At 39.9% G+C, this 27,032-nt stretch overlaps 2 protein-coding genes across 4 annotated transcripts; one reads left to right on the forward strand and one right to left on the reverse strand.

The window, feature by feature from the left end:
• Positions 1 to 500: 500 nt before the first annotated feature.
• On the reverse strand, positions 501 to 20,802 carry tspan11 (tetraspanin 11). Of its 3 annotated transcripts, XM_085386871.1 has the most exons (9): positions 20,684 to 20,802; positions 17,266 to 17,373; positions 14,600 to 14,791; positions 12,098 to 12,172; positions 8,797 to 8,901; positions 8,232 to 8,390; positions 6,892 to 6,978; positions 5,819 to 5,940; positions 501 to 3,615 (listed from the first exon to the last, which is right to left on the reverse strand). In XM_085386871.1, the coding sequence occupies exons 2-8, from the start codon at positions 17,350 to 17,352 to the stop codon at positions 5,863 to 5,865; spliced, it is 783 nt and encodes a 260-aa protein (XP_085242997.1). In that variant the 5' UTR covers positions 17,353 to 17,373; positions 20,684 to 20,802; the 3' UTR covers positions 501 to 3,615; positions 5,819 to 5,862. The 3 variants fall into 3 exon arrangements, with proteins under 3 accessions (XP_085242997.1, XP_085242998.1, XP_085242996.1); XM_085386872.1 differs by lacking the exon at positions 5,819 to 5,940; XM_085386870.1 differs by lacking the exons at positions 501 to 3,615; positions 5,819 to 5,940; positions 6,892 to 6,978; positions 8,232 to 8,390; positions 8,797 to 8,901 and adding an exon at positions 10,191 to 11,031.
• Positions 20,803 to 24,028: 3,226 nt separating this feature from the next.
• Positions 24,029 to 26,300, forward strand: LOC146649947 (E3 ubiquitin-protein ligase TRIM39-like). Its single transcript, XM_085386825.1, has 2 exons — positions 24,029 to 24,162; positions 24,283 to 26,300. Exon 2 carries the CDS (start codon positions 24,285 to 24,287, stop codon positions 25,914 to 25,916), a length of 1,632 nt encoding a protein of 543 aa, XP_085242951.1. The 5' UTR covers positions 24,029 to 24,162; positions 24,283 to 24,284; the 3' UTR covers positions 25,917 to 26,300.
• Positions 26,301 to 27,032: the final 732 nt, after the last annotated feature.

The raw sequence follows: 27,032 nt of genomic DNA on the forward strand, positions 1-27,032 counted from the left end.
ACAAAGGGACTGACACTTTCTATAGGCTCGCCGAAGCCAAAATGTTGGAGAACATCCAAACTCTTTTTAAAACTTTTTTCCTAAATGGGTGACAATGATAGATCGCCCTGAACTGGCGCAGCGTCTTGTAAGTAATCTGGAGCAGGGCAACGAAGAGAAAGGGGGAAGCTGGTGCCTCAAAGACAAAGAGCTTGAGCATATGGCAGCAATATAGCACAAACAATAATGCACAAATATCCTATGTGCATGGCACAGTTCTTTAAGATATGGAGATTTTTCCTCAACAATAGCCTAAAACCACACAGACATGCACAAGTGCTGCGCCACAAATAAATGCGGTTTCAGCTGGGAACGCTACGAGATTTTTCCGATGTGGAATTGTGGAAGACCCCACACGTAACAAAAGCTTTCCCACTGCACTCGTACTTGAGCTCACACATTATATACAAAGTAAGATGTCCATCCAGCTCACATTATCTTGCAAGACTTTGACTCTTTATTTACTACAATGCACAGATTAAATACAAAGGGACAAGATTACAAAACCGCCCAAAACCATGGCTGTAAAACCATAATGAGAAGATTAATTGAAGAGTAAAGTGAATTTGATGTGTATAATCAGCAGGCACTGTTTGTGCTCATCTGTTACCGTAAGTAGCCGAGCAGTGTTTAGTTCTCACGGGTATCAGAGTTTGCAATTCAATCAGTGGTTAACGCACAAAAGAGACCTGCAGTTTACATCAAATGTGTTAGTTCCAACTTGGCAGATTTCTGAGGTCCTGTCAAAGCAATCTTTTCAAAGACTAGAAGTGAGTCAGGTAGGAGTATCTACTGATGTGTGAGAAAGCCACTCTGAACATATGGCAAAACCGAAAGGGTTCAGTCAGGTCAACACTAAGTTGTGCAAGTTTGCATCTCTTCAAATGATAAATCTTTGTCTCCCTCTAGTGGATTTTCTTTTACTTTTACCTAAGCTTACGTTTTTCTTGGATATATGCATATGGTGTAATTCAAACATATGCTGCAAAAATGATAGATTTCTCTGGGATAAACGTATGATTCTGGTCTAGATAAATAACAAATTACTAATTAATCACATCAACTAACACAAAGCTGGAATCACAGCATCATAGGCATCTGTCCAAACAGAGTTAATATTACCCTTTCATGAATACAACACAGTTGTTTAAATGCAACATTTAAACATTTATTTTTGAGTTCTAGAGCCACATTTCAAAGAAAACAGTCAGTAGTTGAAGCACGTGCCAGTGTCATATCATCAACAACCAGTTACATATATAAGCATCCAAAATTTTAATTTATGAACTACTGAAATCTTCAGGATTTGTCCTTTAATTTCTCATCTTCACTTTTAGACAAGGATAATCGAATTTACTTAAAGTGCTACAGTAAATACCTCTCTCCTGACTTGTCCAAAAGTTACTTGGAATCAGGTGTTTTAGTTAAGGACATGAGAAAAGAAGTGTTAGTTCCAGACACGCCATTCCTTTAATTTTTGACAACTTTCAACAAACCTTGGAGGGTAGAAAAAAGACATTATGATTCATACAGCAGAAAGAGCCTATAAAAGAATTTCTGAACACCAGCTGGATAATCCACAACAGACAGATGAAATGATAGTTGAATTTTTTGGGAGAGCCGGCACGACAAAGAGAAAAAAGCCGCACAACAACACCAGAACTTATTTCTAGCTGTTATGCATCATAATGGAGGCAGCAGCCCAAAACCTGAGCATAGGAAAAGTTGGGTAATACCAAAAGCGCATACCTAAATCACCCAAAAAAATCTCAAAAAAATGAATGAAATTCAGGTTATGGGATGGTGAGGTCAGATTTATGACCTTCATCTAATTGACATGCTGTCTCATGACCTGAAGACAGCTGTTAAGTCAAGCTGTTCCAGAAGTACCAACGATGGCCCAAGATTAAATTTCACCGTTGTTCAAATTGTCATGAACATGAATAAAACATGTGCCGGAGCTGTATAATATTATATTACAAAATATATTTTCTGGTGAACGGTTAGTCAATAGGTTTAATATTCTATATACCTGAAGAGAAATATGTGGCAGAGTCGTTTAGAGAGCAATTACTGCTCCCCTTCTCATGCTGATCCAGTGTGCGTGGTGTGAGCAATCACAGAGGACGGAGGTTCAGAAGACAATGAGATTTGTGTGTTATTGTAATGAAGTTGAGTTCAGGCAAACACCTGCAAGCACTCAGTAAAAGGTCCACACAGCGTGAATAAAAAGTTCCGTCTGTCCTCGAGCCGTTGTTCATACAGAGAATGCATGAAAAGCTGGGACTAGTTTTACATAACTGTTTGTCCATTATTAGTCTTGTCAAATTGTCTTGGCCTATAGCTATGACTGGAATAGCTGAAACCAGTTTAAGAATATTAATTGTGAAAGTCTAGCAATTCCAAAAGGGTTTCTCAAATCCTGCAAGGTCCCTTTACAGAAGGTGGAGTGCTGAGAATGGCGTCATATTTTGGTAGAAGATTTAAATAGCCTGAAAGAGAGACAGCCATTTTCCACTGTTTAGCAACTAAAACACCTATATTATGGTGGCTATATAACAAAGACAAGGAAAAAAAAATAGGGTAGCAAGGCATATAATAGGCAGCAAAAACAGAAGGAACCATATTCTTTGATTCACAGATCACTCATATTCATCACTGTAAAGCCACTGGGGGGGGATTGGCGTCTGAAGTGAGGAACGGCATATAAAAACCAAAAACAATCAGAAATATTAATTAATATTATACTATTAATATCAGCAGTATTAAAGGCTTAAAGTTCACAAAAGATGAACAGTTACATTTACCATCCTCAAATCAAGTTACCTATGCTGACCACTAGATGGAGCTCTAAATTCAGAGATTTAGCAGCGTTTACAGAAAATTATCACTTTCTTAAATGGAATAAAATAGTTTTTTCTTCTTTGTAGCCATACATATGAGCATTATTGATACTGCAAAGTTTATTTTGATTACCATCACTCAGCCAACGTGTTAGAATTAAAGACAAAGCTACAAATATAAACATGACTCCGTTCATTTGCTGCGGTTTATCACAGTGTATTGACAGCTCACTTTCAAGACTTCAGGCACTGAATTTATACATAATTATTTACCAGTAGAATTATGTAAGAGGCACATTGTGTTTACAAAAGACAGAAACACACACATAACTTTCTTTCTTTGTACTCTGTGCTCTTACTCAGCCGATTCGACTTGGAATTATCGAAACACTCCTATATAAATCTCCTAATTAAAAACAATTAAATTCGCACCCTCATGAGTTGCATAGAATACCACACAACTTAAGTCTTTCCCTTTTTTAGTCATGTTCAAATTAAAGCATGCAAAAACATCCAGCCTAGACCAGGTAACAGAAACTCATGAGCCTGAGTTTCTATCGTGTGTGTCCAACGCTTAGATCATCAGATCACAATGCAGGGATTTAAAGTTTGGTTAGGTGTCAGCAGGTCATGCTCCATCTGTTGAAGGTGGTGTGCAGGGGTCACGTTGTGCTCAGTAAGGGTCCATCTTGATCCTTCTGTACAAGCAGCAGGTGAACACCATTCCACATATCTGAAAACAGGAAGTGTTAGGTCACAGACTGCAGTTTAGTCGCCATGGAAAACTGCAGGAAGCTTGAATGCTACCGACTGTGGGGCAGAGAAGGTTTAAAGGTGAAGGAGTTAGAGACTGCTGGAAAGTATGAAGCTGGTTACTAGGGAGTGTCAGGAGTCAAGCAGCCAATATTTCACCAAAACGTGTGCGCACAGGCTTCCATAAACAAACTATATAAAGCTGGGTGAAGTGAAAAAGCAGATTAATGCTCTTACATCTCAATATACTGTTTTTCCTCTTTGCAAAAGCTCTGGGGACCTTTTTATTTTACTCAGACACACAAAACAAACAGATTACCCCCAAAATTGTTTTGTGTACTTATTTATTTACTAATTTATCGTCTCCCTGTCTCTGCTTGGTTCAGCTGGTTGTGTTTTTATTGAGTTACAAACTAATGTGTTGTCAACAGGGAATTTGTAGACTGCCCCGTGCTGGAGAAACTATGCAATATCAGTCATAACATGGTTGAAGGGTGTTTCTCTCGTATCTTCTTAAGATTTTAAACTTTCATTTATCGGCTAATATAAATGTCGAAACCAATAAATGTCTATACCGACCAGTAATATTAGTCCCAAAATAAATTTAAATAATAATAATAAATAAAAGGCTTCCAAAAATATCACTATAATAAGGGAAAACAGACCACAACAATTGTGCTAGTATTTTAAATGAAGCTTTTTACATTTAGAAATTTGCTGTCATATCTGACATCAGTGTAAACACAGAGCTGTATGAAGAAAAGAGATGCACAGACATTGTCACTGGTGACTGCTACTGGCCTATCAGCAAACTAGACATTATATCGATTATGTGCATTACATCTTAAATATTCAAACATGGCATAATGAAGCATATCTGCATCTTTTATCAGCTGAACTGTTATAAACATCCTTCTCAGCATAGAATTTCACCAGCAGCGAATTCCTAATACGGAATGAGCATGTCTAAAATTACTACTACACAGCACCGAGCAAAAAGTCTAAAAACAAAGCAGAATAAGGGAAGCAGGAGCTGACCAAAGCCGCTGGGTCTACAAGCTTGATGGCCAAATAGGCAAGTGTCCAGATTCCATTTCTGTGCCTCTAAAAGCTTCCAGAGGAAGCCTGATCAAGGAAGTCAGAATTTAATATTGACTCATAATTTCTCCTCGAGCAAGGTTTTGTTTTCCTCTCTCGTCTCAACCATCAGTGACAGTTATGCACAAGGATAGAAGATGCAGTCATTTTGGCTGAGGGAACATAAGGTGAGAAGAAAAAAAAAAAAAAAAAAAAAAAAAAGGAAAAAAGCCACACTGTTTTTTTAGTTTTCTTGAGGCCTAATTTCAGAAGACGCTAAAAAACAATGATGTAACAGTGTTAAAAAGTAAACTCATTAGAGACAGAAACATGCCATCTCGTGGGATGGCAAAAACAGATATCTGGGCACCCCCAAACAACTCCGAGTCCCAATTCAATGATGTTCATGAAAGCCCAGTCTATTTTAGATTGCAAGTAACTATAGCAACAACACTAATGCTTTTTTTTCTGAGTGGTAATGTAATAGAAGGTGTCAGCATATTAAATAAATAGGTGTAATAAGTGCAGCAGCTACTCTGTAAATTTTTGTAATTTTTAAAAAAAGAGTCTATTAAAAGTAAGCGTGTTAATAATTTCTGCGTTTAACTGTTGTAAATATTCGATTAAGTTTGTATTGTTGTATACCATATACTCCCCGACACCCATAGTGAAGCCTCATTAATGTTTGGATTCAAGGGATATACAGCAAAGCACTGCTACATGCTGTAAATACACCTGTCCCTATGGTGTTTTCCCCACTTCTTGTCAGCGCAGGTGCTACATTGATGGAAGCGTTGCTGCACGAATTATAGATCATGACACTATGAACCAAAGCACAGTGAAAAAGCAAGTGAGTCGTGCTATCCTCAGGATGCATTTGAATAAGCTGTCACATCCTCATCACCCACAGCAACACATCATCACAAAATGCATAGCAACAAACTGGAAAACGCAGCCAAATGCAAAGTCGCTGCATGCTTCACGACGAATTAAACATGTTAATCCAGTAAACATGCAGACAGCAGGTCTCGCATTTAACACAAAACAGGAAGCCACGCAAGGACAAATAGGCAGTCAAATATGAAATATCTACAGTGCCCTCCAACCTTGCCTCTCGATTAGCTTAAACCAGCAGCGCTCTAGAGCCAAATTACAATGCACCAAAGTCCTCTTCCTCTTCTTTATAGAGCAGATAGATAAAGCAGGCTGTCAAGAGTGCCCCGACCAACTATAGTGATAACAAACACACACAGAGTACAACACACCAAAGACAGATTAGTGCACACCGACATTAAGACAGACTGAACATTTAACAAAGAGGAGACATAAAGTTGGCCTACATTACGAAAAAATGCTAATATGTGAGTGAGAAGTGACAAAATTACACCGTGTACGTCATGTATTCAATATATTCACAATATTTTCAGCACCTCATTTAAATGCTCGACAAAGTCCCTTCAGATCATTTGGTTCTTGTGAGAAAGTCTTTATGTTATAGCCACTGCTAATGGAGACTCTGCTTAAATTCCTTTTACCAACAGCGGTGAGCATCACAGAGACTGCACGGTTGGTCATCTCATCTTTTGCTTTTTGCAGTCTTTATAATTATGGCAGTGAAATCCTGGCTTCATGTCTTTATTCTCAGTCCCCTGGTGCCCAATTAAAACTAAGCTGTATGTAAAGTGGTGGACTTGTCAGTCTTACAAACACCACTGGAAACAATAAGTGGAAATTTGTTTAGTTCTAGGTTGACCTCAAGTTAATTTAAACGTGGTTTGCAGCTACAGTAAGACAGTTTGGTTAGCTGGTAGAAAAGTGCAAAACAATAAAAAGAGGAAAAAAAAATATCCTCGGGCTCTGCAATACTAAAAAGCCCATCTTAGACTACATTGAATAGGCAGAAGGACCAAACTCATATAATGATGACAGAAAGAATCGGATGAGATGAAAAGACGTGTCCATTTAGAGGATCCTGACCTGCCAGGGTACATTCAGTAATAGGAGTTTTTTTTCTTTTAATTCAACAAAGGGCAGCATTCCACTCACAAAAGCTAAAAGCAGTTTCTCATTTCTGATAACAACTGGGCTTGTATAAAGCACTGTATGCTCAGGGAGAAGGCAGTAGAAATGCATCCTGCTTCTTCACCAACCATCTGAACTGGGTGTATATATTACTTACCTGCAGACAGGCCACTCCTATCCCCACTGCACCGATAACCAACAGGTGATCTGCAAGGAACTTTTCCAGCTTAGTGATGCAGCCACCCTACAGAGTTAAAGTTTACACTAGATTATTAGTTAGACAAGAAAGCTTTGTCTGCATTTCTGCATAGCTATAGTTTAAACTGCTTCAGCAAGCAACAAGACATCCTTCAGAAGTAGTGTATTTTTACTGAATCTGGGATGTTCTTGATTATTTAAGTACATTTTCAGTCCCTCTTTACTCCCTCAGGTGTATTTACAGGGCTCAAAACACTCACGGTAAAAATGAATAAATAAATCATCCCAAACCTACAAGTGAACATAGATACAGTCATCATCCACAAACCATTTTATTTAAATTCTCAGGATATGTCTTCATGCTTATGTCTTTGCACATGATGCAGGTAGCACATTGTGAAGGATAAGAAGAAACTGAGTGATTTGACACGAGAAGGCAGAAGAGCCTCTCCTGTGCAGCGTGGATAAGCATTCAAAACCTCATCTTTTATTCATTTTTCTTAGAGCTCATTCTATCAGAAGAAAGTTTGCTGGCATGTTTTGTGAGTCACTCAGGGCTGCACAGAGCTGCACTGCCTGGCACTGTTGCCTCAACGCAAGAAGGTTCCTGGTTCAAATCTCTTACTCAGCTCGGGCATTTCTGTGCATGTTTAGCTTGTGACTTTCCTCTGGGTGCCACAGCTTCCTCCCAAAAACAATTGGGAGGTTAGCAAAAATAATGCCCACAGATCTGACGGCATGAACTGAGGTTTATCTCTGCCTTTTGCCCCTATGTCGACCTTGCAACCCAGCAGCAGTTAGGAAAGTAGATGGATGCTTTTCATTTCAGGAAATGAAATATCAGCCTCAGATATTTGAAAATGGTTTGGCTACAACAGACCAGAAGTGAATAAAATACCAGTTTAATTTCTTCAAATATGGCATGAACCAGAAAAAAAAAACAAAAAAAAAAAAAACAATGGACTGTGAAGATGAGCAATCACCCTGAACAACTGGATAACACCGATTTCCTTTGATTACTGCCTACACATAGTTATTAGTATACTCAGTGCTTCCATCTCTTTTTTCTGTCTTTAGGCTATCATCACTCATCTTTGATTGCAAAAGCACTCAGTTGATATTTATAACTCAAATCAGGGATATAGCCAGGTTGCAACACATTTCACAAAACTGTACAAAAGATTATTGTAAGATATAGAACCTACAGGAGGAACTACAACACATTCTGTGTTGTAGCTGCGCAACAGGCAGGCTGAATAAGCCTGCTGTCATTTTGCCAGAAGCATTTATTGCACTGACCTCCACTTTGTAGATGTTGGAGGGGTGGTCCCTCTTTCCACAGTGAGGTGTGATGGTCTTACAGCAGCTGTCAGGTACCGCCCTGCCTTCTGCTTGCCCTGACACAAGGTACTTGCTCACAGTCCAATCATGAGAATTGTTGCTGCCACAGCATTTGAACTGGAGAGGCAGAAAAAGGAAAGCCCAGACCTTAGTTCCACAGTGTGAGGCCATATCCCTCATTCTGATTAAAATATGGTTTCATGTATCATCTAGTGTAAACAAATTCCTAACATCAAGCCACTATATAAATATATTTTCACAGCAGTAATTTTCCTCTCAGGGACTACTTTCGCTCCGGCTGTTCCACTTGTCATCTTTGGAACAATGCTCTGTCTAAACCCAGATAGAATACACAGAGTGATGAGCCATTTCTTCTTCTACTCCACGTCAGCATAATTTTCAGCTTCATATATCAAATTAATTTATAACAAGTACAAGTATACTTAACCGCGCATGCTGAAGAGGGTGAAATACAATCTTACAGAAACTTGACACCAGAGGAGTTTGTAAATATATTTCATACATCCTGTTGTAGATTGTCAACCGCAAATGTGACTGCCTCCTTTCCTGGCTGAGCGTAGTTCTCTGTCATAGTGTGGTTGAGATGCTGCTTCAGCTCCTCACTCAGCTGGAAATGAGGAACAAAGAGAGAGACAGCAGGCATACACAGTGAGAAACAGTGTGTTTGAAACAGAGAAGGTGGGAAGGCTGGAGGGGTGGGTTGGAGGGGATCATTTTGGGGTAAAAACAAATGTTTTTGTGGTAACCCCCCCACGGGCTGCTTAATTTACGATTGCGCGTGCGATGTCTACAAAGAAGGGCATTGAAAAAAGTGATACGTAGGTGCAAATAGTGTGGAGGTGAGGGAGAGGATAAGGGGATGATAGATTGGTAGCATTGGGGAGTGCTGTGATGCAGAATACAGATAAACAAGACACTAAAAAAATTGACTAGGAATACAGCCTTTGATGTCTGGATATATTTTCTCACACTCACACAGGGTGCAGGAAACAATGCAAATCTTTATCTTTAAAGTGATTCTATCCCGTACTGAACCCTCTTCCATCACAATAAATCTGCCCAAAGATTACAAGATGCCCTATGCAGCCCTCACTGACTGAAGCTGACTGACAGCCAGATGTTTGGGCGATAACTAAATGCCAAGAATATCTAATGTGTTAGATACACTTCAGAGAGTCATGTCATCAGAGGAGGATCACTGAGGATGCTGCTTTAGAAAGCCTTTATTCCTGCTTGGTTCCACGCTCTTACTCGAATGTTCCCTTCTGATTTTTACAATACTGATGTCACTGTATTTTCTTTTATGATAATTGTTTTTAATGAATAATTTATCAATTATTTATAACTTATTAGATTATTAGTCTCTTGATTCACAAAAAGCACAGCTGAATTCATTCTTAAATAATAGGTAGCCGTCATCTACAGTAATCTAACATCACCCTGTTGATCCTGTAACTGCAATATATAAATGAATTAAAGGATCATCACTGCAGCTGACGTCTGAGCTGATATAAGTGAAAAGACCTAAACAAACCATTTTGACCCTCTTTCACAAAATTTACCCAAGTAGTTTAACCAACTTAACCAGGTTTTGTTGCCTAAAGACTGAAAATTACTTCTTACTTCTTTCTTTCTTTCTTTGCTTGTTTTTTTAAGTCTTCTTTGACACTCTGCTACATTTCCATGCTTTAGTTTTATTAAATCAGAATCAGAATCAGAATCAGAATACTTTATTGATCCCTGGGGGAAATTATTTTTTTTTTGTTACAGTGCTCCATTTTAAACCAACATTAAGACAAGACAGACAATACGCTAACTAAGAATAGTACAATATATACATATACATACATACATACATACATAAGTCACTTATAAATAAATAGTTGGAAAAGAAACATGTGTAGCTGTAGCAGCAAACAGTGTGTTAAGTGGATGCGTTGTACAGGGAGATGGCCACAGGCAGGAATGATTTCCTGTGTCGTTCAGTGGTGCTTTTCGGTAATCTCAGTCTCTCACTGAACGAGCTCCTGTGACTGACCAACATGTCATGGAGTGGGTGGGAGGTGTTATCCAACATTGTCTTTATCTTGGACAGCATCCGCCTCTCCGACACCACCTTGAGGGAGTCCAGCTCCATCCCCACAACATTGCTGGCCTTACGGATCAGTTTATTAAGTCTGTTGGCATCTGCGACCCTCAGCCTGCTCCCCCAGCATGCAACAGCATAGAGGATCGCACTGGCCACAACAGACTCATAGAAAATCCTCAGCATTTTCTGGCAGATGTTGAAGGACCTCAGTCGCCTCAAAAAATAGAGACGACTCTGGCCCTTCCTGTAAAGTGCTGTGGTGTTTTTAGCCCAGTCCAGTTTATTGTCAATGTGTACTCCAAGGTATTTATAGTCCTCCACAATGTCAACACTGACCCCCTGGATTGAAACAGGGGTCAAGTGTTTCCTGGTGTTCCTGAAGTCCACGATCAGTTCCTTGGTCTTTGCCACGTTGAGCTGCAGATGATTCTGCTCACACCACGTGACAAAGGAGTCGACCACAGCCCGGTACTCTGTCTCATCATCCCTGCTGATGCATCCAACCACCGCAGAGTCATCAGAAAACTTCTGAAGATGGCAGGTCTCTGTGCAGTGGCTGAAGTCTGTGGTGTAGAGGGTGAAGAGGAAGGGGGAGAGGACAGTCCCCTGTGGTGCCCCTGTGTTGCTAATCACCTTGTCAGACACACACTGTGGGAGACGTACATATTGTGGTCTTCCTGTCAGGTAATCAACAATCCAGGACACCAGAGAAGCATCCACCTGCATCGCTGCTAACTTATCACCCAGGAGGGTGCAAAGGGTCATTTTAGACCGCTAGTAGGTTGCCATCAAGCAATATAATGACTTTATAATGTATAATGCATTATTACAGTTTTGTGGATGTAATCATCATGAAAGATTTTGTGAATATAAATGAAATAATGATAACAAATCATCAAATAATAATGACTACATAATAATATCCAATGCAGATGAGATGCACCCATGTGCAAATTCTGGCCATTTAACTCCATGTAGGTGTAGGAAGAGTCAGCAAATAAACAGATTTTGTGAATTACAGTTTAATTCACCATGATCTCTTGCCTATGAGCCTTTGTTTTTTGGCTTTTACTACTAATATTCCCCCTATGTTACCTTTCCCAGTCACAAGTTGTCACAACAGCCTGACTTCTAATCTGTAATTTTTGCTTCAGCGCAGGTCAATCTAATACTAGCAGCAGCATAACTGCACACTAACAAAATGCAGCTTAGTCAAAGGTGAGCCTGAAAGATGTTTCAAATGGCAAGCAAGTGCTCAAAAAAGAAAAAAGAAAGATATGTTCTGTTTATTTTTAGCCTCTGCCCCGTTTCCTCACTGACATCTTGACATCTGAATGTTCAAACTTTTCTTGCAGAACTTTATCTGCTTTGCAAAACGCCTGCTCTTTGATATATACCAAGAAGGGGAAAAAAAAATCATAATATGTATAACTCAAACCCAAAACATGATTATGATTAACATCCAGTAAATCACAAACGATTCCTATATCCAGTAGTCTCTCTGCTATCCCATCTGTAGTGTATTAATATGAGAAACGCCCCAGCACACTAGTTTGATGATGATCATCTGGATAGAAGTTTTTTTTAACCTCATTTTCCCACGTGCCTGCAGGCATAGATTAGCTGCTGCAGTTATTTCAACAAGGATAAACTGCAGCTTGGGTCATCACTGCACAACGTCACTCAGCTAAACCAGTAAAAAGTGACCACTTACCCTCTGGTAGTATACATAAGCTAGTACTCCGGCCACAAGTTCGATCAAGAAGATAAACAGGAGGCAGATGAAATACTGTGGATGAGAGACAGGACAGAAAGAGAGAGCAAAAAAGAATTTCAGTAAATTTGACTGAACACTCATTAGCTCAGTAGTCGCCTGAAGTATCTGGTTGCTAACTCAAGTTGCTCACGCTTGTGATGGCTCAATATAAACTTTCATCAACTGTCACCGCACTGCATCTGTCACTTCAAACGCAGATGGCAGTCCTGCATGAAATGAGACAACCAGAAAGCAATTTGACAGGCTGCAGAAACCCATTTCTCCTGGGCATCTTTACAGAGCTCCCCACATTACTAGAATAAAGTTTCACTATTTATCATAACTGATGTCTGAAATTATCTTAGAAAAAACAAAACAGTATTAGCACAGTATTCGAGCGTCATCCTCAAATATTATTATTTGATGTTAGCGTTTGCTTAGTATTTGAGCGCTACTCTCAAATACTGTGTTTAGTTTTCCTCTGCAAGAATGAAAAAGAATCAGACATGAGATGGGTGCTGAGGCAAAAAATAAAAATGAGAATAACAGAGGCTTTAACTGTAAGCGTCATTCTTAATGGCAAGCACTGTTGTATGTACTGTTATGCAAACAGTGTGACGAACTGATTGCCCACACAGAGAGTACTTTGATAGACTGCTGCAAAATGAGCAGATCAAAACTCCAGCTTTCCCACACTTAAATAACCCAACTTTTTTATTGTTCATCAGATGGTTTGTACACCCATCAAAATATGGCTCATTCCACATAATTCAAGTCCATATACAAACAGACACATAAACACGCACCTAACAGGGACCAGCTGTCACAGAGCGGGGAAAACAACAGCGTAACTCAGAACCATTATGGAGACACAGATGCTATTGCACAACCTGCTAGATGCACCAAACAAAGTGATTGAAAACTATTGGTAACAAACAGCTGTAAGGAAGAAATATTTAACACACGCACAAACAGATGTTCTTTTTTGTTTTGCAGCTATCGCAGTAATGATGCTGAGCAGAAACCCAGCCTGCTCTGCGTCTCTCTTGGTTACAAGATTGCGAAAAAAGCACTTCAGTCTCTGTGTGCCTGCTACCCACACAAAATGCCAACTTCACACTTCTCTATGCACACAACACTTACTGTACATGCTAGCATCACTCATTATTCTTCCCAAACAAATCTATAAATAGCACAAAAAAAAACCAGTTGAACCAAACTGCACCGCAGATTCCGTTTCCTCCGCGCATCTACCTCTTCACTCCTGCAAGGCCCTTTCTCTCTCCATCCATCACCAGTAGATAGACAAACCTATAAATAGCCCTGCGGCAGAGAACGTTCACCTCCCGCCTCCTTCTCTCCCACTGGGTCCTGTCTCTGTAAAATAATGAGGACAGCGAGGGCCCCGTCAGAGTCATTCGTCAACATCTAGCGATAGACCTTAGACCAGGCTTAGCATGGATGAGCGCCATCGCATGTTGCCACATTTGTGTACATGTGGGCGAGCATCTAGCTTCTCACAGTGGACAATCTAGAACCACGGACCAGTAGACTATCAGGGCTGTTATTACATAACTTATTATTTATCTTCTGCAGTGTTTCCCCATTCAGTTACATTCTATTTATGCCAGCGTGGGACTGCTGTGCTCAACGAGGAGGCAAGCACACCCATGCTTTCTTAAGTGAATTATTCTATTCTCGTTCACCAGACAGAGTCCGAATCAGTCGTCTTGGACTGTAAGAGTGTTTTCCATCTCTGCAACCTTGGCGTAATGACATATAAAGCCACAACACAAGAGACTGTTAAGCTTCTGAATAATGACCAGGGATGCCAAAAAAAAAAATGGCCCAAACTGCCTACAAGAAAGGAAAACGTGATGGGAAATGCAAGGGCTAGCTGGCTAAGTGGAAGTGACCTTTCAACATAAAAAAGTGGATTCTCCACTAGCAAATATCGACTCGCCGTCTTGGATGGATGGCAAATTAAGACAAAAATGCTCAAACTCTACATTAATAAGTATTATTAAACAGATTTTTTAGGTTTTCCAGATGCAATGTTCTTTGGTAAAATCACAGCAAAATTACTGTCCATGTACACTTTCACGCCCTGCATTGACCATCTGCACTTTGACCTCCTATATTACAGCAAAAATACCCTTGGAAAAAAAAAAAGAAAAAAAAAAAAATATGATTAACTCTCTCATGCTCATTCTAAAAAAAAAAAAAAACTACACTCCTCTAAACCTTTAAATGACAAACTGGTAACTGTTCCAAAAGCATGAGTGTTTGCCATCAAAATATATTTTTTGTAAGTTCTGAGTTATGATCTACGTGCGGGTTAATTTTAAACACAGACTCTACATTGAATCCTAAGTGTAAGCCTAACCCACACCTTTACAGCTACAAACAAATGCCTGGACCTAAGCGGAAACCCCCATCCATCACTCTCTCGTCTCTCACCGTGGACAGACAGCTTCTCTGCTCCCGGATGACTGCACAACAGCCCAAAAAGCCTGTAACTACCACCAGGCTGCCAGCTAAGATGAGGGTGTATGCTGACACAGCAAAAGTGCTGGAGGCCAGTAGGCTCAAGTAGTCGCTCTTTGCCACCAGTGTCCAGACGCCCACACCCAGAACAGCAGCTCCTCCCATCTGGAGAAGAATTAAGAGAAGCAGAGAAAAAGTAACAGGATTAAAAAGACATCTGAATAAAAACATAAATAAAAATGTTTAGTGCAGCACGAAGTGTCATACTACAGAGACAAAAAACGCACGAGATATGAAATGTAACTGAATTTAACTAAGTGTACCATGTCAGTTTATTATTAAAGAATAGCAAAACACAAGTACTGTAACATTCAAGCGAAACATTTTTCAGGGCAGGAAGTGATCAATTTAAAGTGAACTCAAAGCTTTTAGATGAGTCACTTAGAAAAAGAAAAGGAAATGGAACAGAGGAAGAGGGCATAAAGGAGGCAAGAAAAAAAAGAGGAAACAGAATGAGAAACAGAGAAAAGTGACCATGCGTAACAACTAACAGGAGTGGTGAGACGTCTGCAATCAAGCCAGGGCATAATGACCACTTACTTCGAAACAATACAGAGTAACTGATCCAGGGTGGCTTCCTGATCTCTTTTTCTCATCTTGCAAGTTTCAAAGGAGGGCAAATAGGAAATGCCTGAGAGAGTCTTTCTTCATCCTCCCATCCCTTTCCTTTAGAAGGAAGGACCTCTTACTCACAACACCACATATCCAACCGAGGACCAACCAGTGGGAAATCACCCTTCTCTAACACTGTAAAGACATTTCTTCTAACAACTAAGTTCCACTGAATTACATTTTTTTAAGTTGGCTATCACTTTTTCTGAAAAGTAGTTCCCAATACTGTTCTCATATCTCTGTACTATCACTGCTCAAAATAAAATTACCGCCTTAGTATCTGCCAAGTAGTGAAGCTGCACTTTACATCCATGTCTATCCAGACTTAACCTTAAACATCTTACGTAACTTGAAATGTTGCCAGAAATGTTTTACCACAAAAATCTAATCAGTTCATTCTTGAGTCCAAGTGGAAATCTGTGCAAGGTTTGAAGAAAGCAGAAAGCTGAAAACACAATCACACCATCCTCAGCTGTAACTGACAAGGAGGAGGCAGAGTAAAATGGCATCAGGGTGTGGTTCACGCGATCGTGTGAGGGGATCACAGAGTAGCTATTTGCCGATATATCAGTACCGACGTTTGTAGCCGTCAATAGATGATAATTAAACAAGAAAAGCAGAGACAGGAGGAACAACCTTCACCCATGTTGAGTATGGATGCTACATAGTTTCACCATCAGAGTGTACTTGTCCACCAGACAGCGTAAATTAATAATCTAAGATTATGTCAATAAATCAAGATTATTTTTAAACTGCATTGGTATATTACCTTAGTAAGGACTCATAAATAACTGTACCTAACATGTGTGAGGGAAACCAGTTCATGTTTACCATTTTTGAAAGAAAAAAAAATATCGGCTGATATATAAAAGATTTAAAAATCTCCAAATATCGTTATCGGTCCTAAATATCCTACATCAGAAAGGCTTGACACACTGCATTAGTAATATATTCATATATAATAAATAACATATAAAAAAATCAATTGAAAAAGTCTCTGGCAAGTCAAATTTAGAGGGGAAGGGAAAACACTACGATACACTGCCAAATCTATATTTCATTCTACCCTCAATTAACCAAACAATCATGCTTTAACCGGCCATTAATCACATCAGCTGGATTATTTTCTGAGCACATGTCAAACATTACTTTATTCAATTTTGCTTTAACTAATGATATCTGTGTTTTTGATGACTGCCAATAACAGCGCCGTGAAAAACAGGGACAAATGAGAAATCCCTAGATGATGCACTCTCTTTTAAAAGTAATGTGCTAAGAAAGTGAAAAACAGAAATGGCCAATGCCAGTTCATCCTCACAGAGTATGCACTGCTCCCCCGCCTATGATTAATTTGTGTAGGGGGTGGACAAAAATGCCCTCTTAGAAAAAAAGTGTTGCGAGATGGAGGACAGCCTTCAGAGGAAAATGATACTATTTTTCCTCAAGAGACTGGTTGTTAGGTGGCGACAGGGAATTTAATAGAGGCCTAAAGCTAAAGCTTGATCCCTTTTCTCTTTCTAACCTCTCCCACTTGCGGATCTATCTCTCGCTCCTCAAAATCTTCTTTTTTGACTCTGTAAGCCCGGAGACTCTGCACTGATGCTGTAAGAGAGCGGAGCTTTAGCAGCATAAAGTGTGGTGCCAGAGAGTAGGTTTAATACACTGTGTGGCCAGAATACACTGACAAGCCCTAAATAATCTATGACTCACTTTGAACTCAGTCCATAGCTTAGCCTAGGAAGACTGAAAACTTTCCTTAATCCTCTTCCTATTTCTATGTGGCTCTGTATGAGCAATGTCTCTAAAAAAAAAAGCAGTTTTAAAGGAACACAGACAGTTTTACAGAGTTGCTACTGATGTTGTCAATGACGATCCAATTCACCAGGAGGTTAAATGTAAAGCTCAGTTATTGTGGTGAGGTCTCTGTGAGTACACATTACTTGAAATGAGGATTACTAGCCACTTACCCAGAAGAGAAAGTTGAAAACAAAGAGCAGGTACTTGAGGCACACGGTCACCCAGTCGTTCTGGTCATCTTTATAACCCACCGACATCTTTTTGTCTTCAGTTGAATTCTATAAGTGCAGATTTGTTTGTTGGAAACATTACATTTTCCTGCAAAGTACTGCTAAAAAAAATGTATCACAATAAAAAAAAAATCTTACTATAGTTTTCTTTAGATGTGTTTTTAGCATTTACATTCCTTCCTTTACCCAAAAATAGCTAAACAAGTATTGTTCACACATTTACACTTATCCAGCTGCACATAACTCCCATGTCCCAGACTTCTCACTGCACGACATATTACTAGTTGTTTAGTGATGCAGCATCCAAGGCCCCAATATGACATGCTTTTGTTATATCACAAACCACATCTTTGAATTATCACTAGGACATGTCCCTATGAATCATTAATTGAGCTTCTAGTCTTGGCCCTGTAAATAAAAGGCCGTGGGTGTGGAAAGCACTTAGACCTATACAATTGATCTAAATAGCATCCTTCAGCGGACAGAGCATAAAAGAAAATGTTGCAGCTTTTCTGTCTGCCGGCTCAGGAATAATACACATAATACTGTAGGTGTAGATCTGAGAGGAAAAGTGATGAATAAATCATTTGTTGGGGATGAAAATGAATAAGGTAAACACGCAAGCTAGTAAGCTTGCTAAAGGGGCAGCTTGTCTACAAAGGAAGAAGGAAAACGAAAGGAAAAATTGTCTCTCCATGCATGAGATTTTCCACTTCATTCAGGCTTTGAGATATTCCATCTACCTTTACTCATAAACAATAAATGGGAATGGGGTTTCATCTGAAATATCTACAGCATTTTCTACAATACTTCAGTTATCTTTTGATAATTTACCTTAATTGCCTTGTTTTTAGATTTTATCTGACATGTTGTGGAGCAACAATGCTCCAACAATGCTCTCTCTCTAAAGCATTTGTGACTAATATATGAAGAACAGAAAAAGTAAACATAAAACTGATGAAAAAAAAGCATAGGTGTGTCTATAAATAGCAGTGAATCAAGTTTTATTTTGAAGTTTCAATAAGCAGTTACCTTGCAGATTTTGTTTTTTAATAATTCATTTAAATGTATTAATAAATTATTCTATAGACTATTTGCTTCTCAGCAGCATAACAAGAAAATTATATACGGCTGAGTTGCTGAGTCAATAACTATTATTGATCAACATAATGTATATGCTTCTGAAATGGGTCCATTGTATAGAAGGTGAGAGAAGGTTCCAGATCTGATAAGTAAACCCAGTGCAGAAGTGTTAACATTACTATCCATCCATCCATCCATCCATCCATCCTCATCCGCTTTGTCCGGGGCCGGGTCGCGGGGGCAGCAGCCTAAGCAAAGAGGCCCAGACCTCCCTCTCCCCAGCCACCTCCTTCAGCTTATCCGGGGGAATACCAAGGCGTTCCCAGGCCAGCCGAGAGATATAATCTCTCCAGCATGTCCTGGGTCTGCCCCGGGGCCTCCTCCCGGTGGGACATGCCTGGAACACCTCACCCAGGAGGCGCCCAGGGGGCATCCTTGTCAGATGCCCGAACCACCTCAGCTGGCTCCTTTCGATGTGGAGCAGCAGCTGCTCTACTCTGAGCCCCTCCCGGATGGGGCTCAGAGTAGAGCAGCTGCTGCTCTCTCCATAGAAGGTGAGAGAAGGTTCCAGATCTGATAAGTAAACCCAGTGCAGAAGTGTTAACATTACTATTCTTTCTTTTTATTTAATTGTTTTTTCGGCCAGTAGGGGGCGACTGTGGCTGTATAAAGACAAGGTTCGTGGAAAATAAACCACTCTTTCAATGGCAATGGAGAAAACTGTATAAATATAAATTTTTAAAAAAGGAATAAAAAAAAAACAAAAACAAAAAAAAAAAAAACAGGTTTCCATCAAATAAATCTTTTATGATAATTTACCCAGTCCCTGGTGTTCATCTGTACTAAGTATAGTCTGCAAGATCTCTGTTTACTGGGTGCGAAGCGTCCACATTTATATACCCTGGAGGAGGCTGTAAACTTTCTGTAAGTCCAGGAATCTCACTACTGACTGATGACAGTGATAGTGAGGTAAGTTATTGAGGTTATCCTTAACTTTTCCTTAAGGTTTGTCATCTTTTTTTCAGGAGACAAAGCTTCAAGTGAGAACAAAGAGCTGTAGGTGAGGGAGTAGAGAGCAGTGGTGGGAGAGTCGGATGAAGAAGAGGAGGAGTAAGAGGCAGATGATGTGGAGATGGCAGAGAGAGTGAGCAGGATGTATAAAACCCAAAGAGCAGACAAGGAGACAGGGTCGGGAACAGCACAGATGAGTGCCTTTGAACCACCATGTAGTCCAGCTTCTTCAGTCCGGCCCAGTGTGGTTCAGCCACAACCAGTATCTGTGGTCAGTGAGCTTCTTATTAATTTGATTGAGTAACTGATTTTATTTCCTATTTTATTTCACAGTAAGGAGGTCCTGGGTTTGAATCCATTGGCCGGCTGGGGCCAAACTGTGTCTAATGTTTACATGTTCTTCCCATGCAATTATGCATTCTCTCCCAATACTTTGCATTCCTCCCAGAGTCCAAAGTCATGCATGTTCTATATGTGTAAGCCCTGCCATAGATTTGCAACTAGCCCTAGGTTCAGCCTGCCAATTGCAATGGAAAATGACAAAAATTGAACAGAGTAGAGCAGAGGAAAATCAAGCCAAGTAGGTGCTAGTGGAAAAGAGAATCTTGTGCAGTTCCATTGTAATGCAATCTGTAGTGGGGCACAGAACACTACAAAAAAACCCCAAAAACAAAACAAACAAAAACACCCTGAGGTTTACTTTTAACATAGTATTCCCCATGCCCCCCTTATCCTCTTGGTTCCCCTTATGAACCCAAATTTCAAAATATCCTTTAACCTCCCCTGTAAATACAGCCAAATTTCCTTTCCGTGTTCGTGCCTACTGCAAACTATTAAATGACAAATAAAATTTAAATGAAATTAAACAATTTGTCTGATTTTAGAGCGTCTAAGCTGGCCGTTAACTCTTTCCTAACAAGGCCTTCCTGCTTTTAACAGTCTGTCCAGATGAATTAGGAGGAAACGAACACGGGTCCCCCTTAAAAAGAAAAAGAAAAAAGCCAGGTCTCGGACATTTTAGACTTTAACCTGCGCTGTTGTGCTCCAGCATCACAAGCTACGAATCAATACACAGACACTTAAGTCCTTTTCTGTGTAAGTCAAACTTTCCCCCCCCCCTCTTCTTCAAGATAGCTGTCCTGAAAATCCTGAAAAAATAAATGTCCCACCTGCGTTGCCGATGGCAGGACAAAGTTTAAACACATTATCTCACAGTTGGACAGACAAACAGGCGTTTTCATCTTATATCTGACCACATACTCACCAGACCGACGTTTAAGGCTGGAAAAAGGACCTTGTTTATCTCCGTCTACTCAGTCTACGGCACCACTGCAGTGGGCGTTTTGTCCGGTCCAGTCAAGCTTGTTGCTTTCAGGGTGTCCGACAGTCTGTGCGGATGGTGCTTTTGCTTGCAGCTCGTATTTTCGAGTTTCAAGAAAATTCATTACATTGATTTGTAACAAATTGTAATAAAATGAACTCCATATATGTGCAGGTAGACACTAAAACTACAAAATGAATCAATACAAATAGCCTCCATGTTTCAAATACAACAATTATTACTTACAGTGTAGGTTACAGTGAGTTCCAACAATGACCTCTCTACTCACACGCAAAATAAAACAAAGTACATCATTTACTTTGTTGGTACAGATATTGCTGCCGAGTAAAAGTATGATTGTGTAAAAATATTAAACAGTCTGGGTAGTAACAGAAATCTGCATAATAGGCATAGCAACGGGTAGTCAAGGAAGGCTGCAGTAGTTAACCATGTCACATAGTAGGGAGTGACAGAGAAGGAACTGACTCAATACCACTAGGTAGTCTGAATACCACAGTGCCATTAACAGCATAACCTTGGTTACAATGTAACCACAACCCCTCTGAAGAATTTTCCAATAGGGTGTGCATGACTAACCAAAGACAGAGTCAAAAAAGCATAATTTACTGTGAGCATAGCCTTGGCACATTGGCTTGTTTGCATGCAGGTTCTATTCATTTCTATTACTACAGTTGGATAAATCTGATTAATAATTCTAGTCATGCCACTTAACACATTTCAATTTGCTCTTCATAATGTGAAGTTGACTATGAAATTATTGAACAGACCAACTCTGTGACCTCAAAGAGAAAAATGGAAATTTGGTATTTCAGGAATGAGCCTATCAGCATTAATTTGATTGTCTAGACGTTTTTTTTTTTGTTTTGTTTTTTTTACAATTCAGCAATAATTTAATCACCAAAGAATACAAAAAAAGCAGGGAAAAATAAAGAGATAAAACTGTAAAAAAAAAAAAAGGTAAACACCATGGTAATTCTGGTACCCACTTATATCAATGTTAACAACATTAAAAACTACCTTACTCCTATGTCACTTCTGTTGCTTTACATCCCTGTCCAACCAGTGTGTTCAGTGATGAGTTTTTATTGTAATGATAAATCTTTATCACAACAAGGCATCCTTTTCTGAGCAAAACAGACTCTGCAGTGGGCTGTTTCCTCTATTTCCGCCTCAGTAATTCAATGTGCTTGCAAGCTTTTAGAAATAGATGGTGGCTGCAGGCCTCGGCAGTGGGCACCTGGACTGGCGACAGTCAGTCTAAGAAAACAGCATTACTTAGCAGAGGATGTCATGAATCAGGTCAGGTTTTCCCCAATAAATATTGTCTAATCAGAGTGTGATAAAACAGGCCATCATCGTCCCATGGCTAGCAACTTGGAGCCTGTTTTCCACTTTCTCATAGGTGAGACATGGCAGAATAAACAGAAATCTGGCTTAAATGGTAAATGGTCTGCATTTGTATAGTGCTTTTCTAGTCCCTAAGGACCCCAAAGCGCTTCACACTACATTCAGTCATTCACCCATTCACACACAGGCGATGGCAAGCTACATTGTAGCCACAGCTGCCCTGGGGCGCACTGACAGAGGCGAGGCTGCCGGACACTGGCGCCACCGGGCCGTCTGACCACCACCAGTAGGCAAACATGGGGTTAGTATCTTGCCCAAGGATATTTGGCATGCAGCCAGGAGGCAGCCTGGGATCGAACCACCGACCTTCTGATTAGTGGCTGACCTGCTCTGCTTAGTCTTAAGCCAGCTCTTTTCAGTGCCAGACCATTCCCTCTGTGTCCAGTCCCATTCTGCTGGAGTTACTTTATCACCTTTCATGGTTTTGTAACCCACTAGGCTCTCCAATTCTTTCTCTCACAAAGGGGTAGGAGTAGGTCATGACTGAGTGTGCATGTCAATCACAAACAGGTTAAGGGGAAAGCAAACATTGTGTGCACTGGTGTGTGCATGTGTGATTATTGCATCCATTCATTTAAATTTCACATTCTTCCTAACCAATTCTTAGCACCAGTTGCTTATCTAGCCTTCTATTCACGTCATAAAGAGAAGACAAGAAATTTAAAAAACAAGAAATGATACTTGTTTAAAGAGCTACTCAGATCCTACTTCTTATGGCTGACTTCTTGTACCCAGACTGCCACGTGCTGCAGTGCCTGCAGTACAATTCAGGCAGATTATAGGTGCCAAATTGCAAGAGATAAGAAACATCAAGAATCTTACAGAGTTTTATCAGCTTGTGCTAACCTCGTTGCTATTTTTCTTTGATGGATTAGGAAAGGTCAGGATGAACTACAGGATTTCCTGGACATGAACTAAGCGGCTGCTGTAGATAAAATAAGAAATTGTTACAGTGAAAGCTTGAGGGACAAGTCTTCCTGCCTCACAAGACACAAGCATACGCACAAAGAACTAGAGGACTAGAGAAACACAAGCACAAAGAAGTAGAGAAACACAAGCAGTGAAAGCAATCTGTGTGTGGGAACTCTGGGACAATGTCAACAGATGGAACTGAGCATACTAAGCAGAGCAACACCATGTAGCATCAGCTGACAGATTCACAACGGAAACAAGGGAGGTTGGAGTAGCCATCAAAAACTATAATTAATCCCAGAGTGTTTTTTCTTTTTCTTTTTTTGTTTGTTTTGTTTTGGGGTTTTTTTTAAGGCACTCGAGATTTTTAATCTAGCATGGAAAATGTGTGCACACCTTATTCTAGCTTTACAAACCATCTCAGTTGTCCATCAGCTAGCTGGCCTGCGATTCTGGTCCAAGTAAAAATCACAGCTATCAGTGTGAACACTTCTCCATACATGCATTTTCCCAAGAGGACGGATCCGAATGATTTGAGTGATTCGCACACGTTCCATCTAGCATCCTCTGGAGGCTAACGCCTGTGGGTTTGAGCAAACGGTCTCAACACCTTTACAAACAATACAATTCCTTAATTTAGTACATTTTACTTTATCCTATATAAGTATAAGGTTTTAACACGTAACCAATTTACTTTAGCCTATAATTTAGAACTTTCTGGGGGGGGGGGGGGGGGGGGGCGTTTTAATCCATAATAAATTTACCTACATAAACCCCAAAACGAGCTTCCCAGAGCCCCCTTAGTTAAGTTCTTATCTTTTTTTTTTTTTTTTTTTTTTTTTTTGCGCTTTTAAATTATATATATTTTTAATGCGGCTCACACCAATTTTAATGTCATGAAAGGGTTAAAAAAAATTAAGAGGCGTATCGTAAGTGACCACTGGGGGAGGGCCGCTTCTGGACGCCAACGTGTTGAAACGAAACTTAAGTAAAACCCCTCAAAGAGAACTGTTTTTTAAATAGAGAAAGTTTGCTTTCTATTTTTCGCAGCTTTTATTAATCAGAAACTTGAGACTTTGCAGGTATGGTTACTTTACTGGTTTCTTACACAGTCTGAGCAGTTTGTTCAGTCCACTGAGTTGAATTGTATTAGTTTTAGGTTATTAGTATTCATTTATTTATTGTATTTCGCTCTTGTGCAGATATGGCAACTGCCAGCAGTCTGTTGTCAGAGGAGAGGTTCTTATGCTGCATCTGTTTGGACGTGTTTACCGAGCCAGTGTCAACCCCGTGTGGACACAACTTCTGCCGCCCGTGTATCCACAAGTATTGGGACTCTAGTGACGTTTGTCAGTGTCCATTTTGCAAAAGGACATTTTCTTCGAGACCTGAACTCAACGTCAACACTACCATGTCTGAGTTAGCGGCTGAGTTTGCAAAGCTGGTCCAAGTCAAAGTGTCAACTTCAGACCGAGAGCTCCCAGAAGGAACAAATGTTCTTTGTGATATCTGCACCGGGATGAAAGAAAAGGCCGTTAAGTCTTGTTTGATGTGCCTTACTTCTTTCTGTGTAGTCCACCTGGAGCCTCATCAGAGAGTTTCAGTGCTTAAGAGCCACAAACTAATCGATCCTGTGATTAATCTTGATGAGAGGATGTGCAAAAAGCACAACAAGATAACAGAACTGTATTGTAGGACTGACAAGGCCTGTGTTTGTGTGTTGTGTTTCAAAAGCGATCACAAGAGTCACAATGTCATCTCGCTAGAGGAAGAGTATGAGGCTGTGTTAGCAAAAAATGATGAGGTAATGGCAAATATCCACAAGATGATACAATCACGATGCGATAAGATAGATGCAATTGAAAAGTCACTTGATGCCAGCCAGAAAGAAGCCGATGAAGAGAAAGAAGCCAGTGTGCAGATGTTTACTGACTTCATTCGCTCTATTCAGAAGAGTCAAGCTGATGTTGTTGAGGTGATTGAAGAGAGGCACAGAGCGATGAAACAAAAGGCTGAAGGTTTTCTGAAAGAGATGAGGATGGAAGTTGCTGAGCTTAAAAGCAGAATAAGCCAGCTGGAGCAGCTGTCACGATCTGAGGACCATCACTGTCTTGTCCAGAACTTCTCAAGCTTACGGGCTCCTTCAAGTAAGGGCTGGTCCAGTGCTGGTGTTTACAGCAACTTGTCTTTTAATGAAGTGAGAAGAGCCATGGCTCAGGTGAAACAAACAGCTGATATAATTTTGGAGAAAGTTCCAGAGATCAAAATGAAAAGAATGAGAGAACATGCAGTAGACTTGACTATTGATCCCGACACAGCACATTGCTCACTTACCATTAGTCAAGACCGAAAACAAGTTGGAACTGCAGAAAAACAGAATCTTCCAAAAAATCCAAAAAGATTTGAGATGTATCCAGAAGTCTTAGCAAAGGAGGGCTTCACAGGGGGGAAGTTTTACTTTGAGGTGCAGGTGAAAGATAAGAGTAAGTGGACTGTTGGAGTGGTGAGAGAGTCTGTAGATAGAAAGGGAGACACACGTCTATCAGTTTCAGATGGTTATTGGACCATCGGATTAAGTGAGGGCAAGTATTATGGATATGAAAATTCAGCTGTTATATTGGTACAGTTAAAAAAGCTTCAAAAAGTGGGCATCTTCGTGGACTACGATAAGGGAGTGGTTTCTTTCTATGATGTGGATTTCAAGTCACACATCTACTCTTTCAGTGGCTTTCGCTTTAAAGACAAACTTTATCCATATTTTTGCCCTCATTATAACACAGACAAAATGAATGTTGCCCCTCTTGTCATAACACCTGTACCTCACAGATTAGCTTAGTATGATCCTCATTTGCAGAAGACAAACTAGGCTTCAGCATTTCCATAATCAGTATGTAAAACTATATCTGCTTGGAAGTTCATCACAAGATCATTCTATATGTTTGCCTTCTTTGTCTAATGTAATATGCTATGATGTTAATATATTTCAGTGGCTAAAATTACCAGCTGACTTCATAATGTAAGTAAGATAGACTTTGACAAGATATTTGTATGTATATTTTTGTATTTAGACAAGGTTACATGCAGGTGAATTTAAAAAAAAAAAAAATTACACACACACACACACACACACACACAGAAATTCATGCCAGACCTTCTGCTTTTTGTTATCAAATTCAAATTAAAAGCTTTATCAGATTCACAGAAAGAGATGATACTAAGATGAGAAGATGAACTCTCTGTTTAAGCTGTTTTTTGTAGTTAGCAGTAACTGGAAATGAATTGATTTTATGTATTTGAAAAGTTACCTGAATAAACTTCACGTCAAGACTGATTTTCTCATATCGTTCCTTTATATTGCATTCCTCATAGTTTAGGCAGAACTCATATAAATACAAAAGGACTGTAACGTCTTCCCTGTGCCATTTTGACCCATTGAATGCACTACATTGCTTCAAAAGATTACAGTGGCTCTGGTTAAGTGTGTGCATAAGACATAACACACCTTGAAGAAGATATAGAGATATTTAATTCTTCATATAATTACAGGCTAAAGGTCAGTGTCGCCGAGCCTTGCTGCTACCCTGCTTGGAGTCTTTAACGCTATAGGTTTATGATGGAACTTGCTGCGACTCACGTCTTTGTCACGCTCACAGCTTTGTGAGACTTATAAGTCAATCAATAGTATTCTGCCCACTGCTTTCACTCCTGACTCCTGCCTGTGTGCTCCTGCCCCCACACTGATTTGTGTGGATGATAAAGTGTATGCGCTCGCATTATCCTCAAGTGTGATGCGTGGGCTGATCTTCTTAAGCACCACTGATGGAGCTCACCCATAACTGTGACTAAAAACCAGTGTGTTTCATTGTGTGTTGTCTGTCATTAATGGGAAATGAGCCCATTTTTCCTTGCGACAAATGTTTTGTTATGTTTTTCAAAGTGGGTTACTATTAAC

The sequence above is a fragment of the Rhamphochromis longiceps genome, linkage group LG17 (assembly GCF_057381845.1).
Source record: "Rhamphochromis longiceps isolate RC_006_pf linkage group LG17, R_longiceps_female_GT1.1, whole genome shotgun sequence".
NCBI lineage: Eukaryota > Metazoa > Chordata > Actinopteri > Cichliformes > Cichlidae > Rhamphochromis > Rhamphochromis longiceps.

Coding starts and splice junctions, on each gene's coding strand:
- tspan11 (XM_085386870.1), bottom strand. CDS start 17,352: ATGTCGGTGGGTTATAAAGATGACCAGAACGACTGGGTGACCGTGTGC. Junction 14,792..17,265: donor TTTTCAACTTTCTCTTCTGG/GTAAGTGGCTAG, acceptor ATTCTTCTCCAG/ATGGGAGGAGCTGCTGTTCT. Junction 12,173..14,599: donor AGAGAAGCTGTCTGTCCACG/GTGAGAGACGAG, acceptor TCTCATCCACAG/TATTTCATCTGCCTCCTGTT.
- LOC146649947 (XM_085386825.1), top strand. CDS start 24,285: ATGGCAACTGCCAGCAGTCTGTTGTCAGAGGAGAGGTTCTTATGCTGC.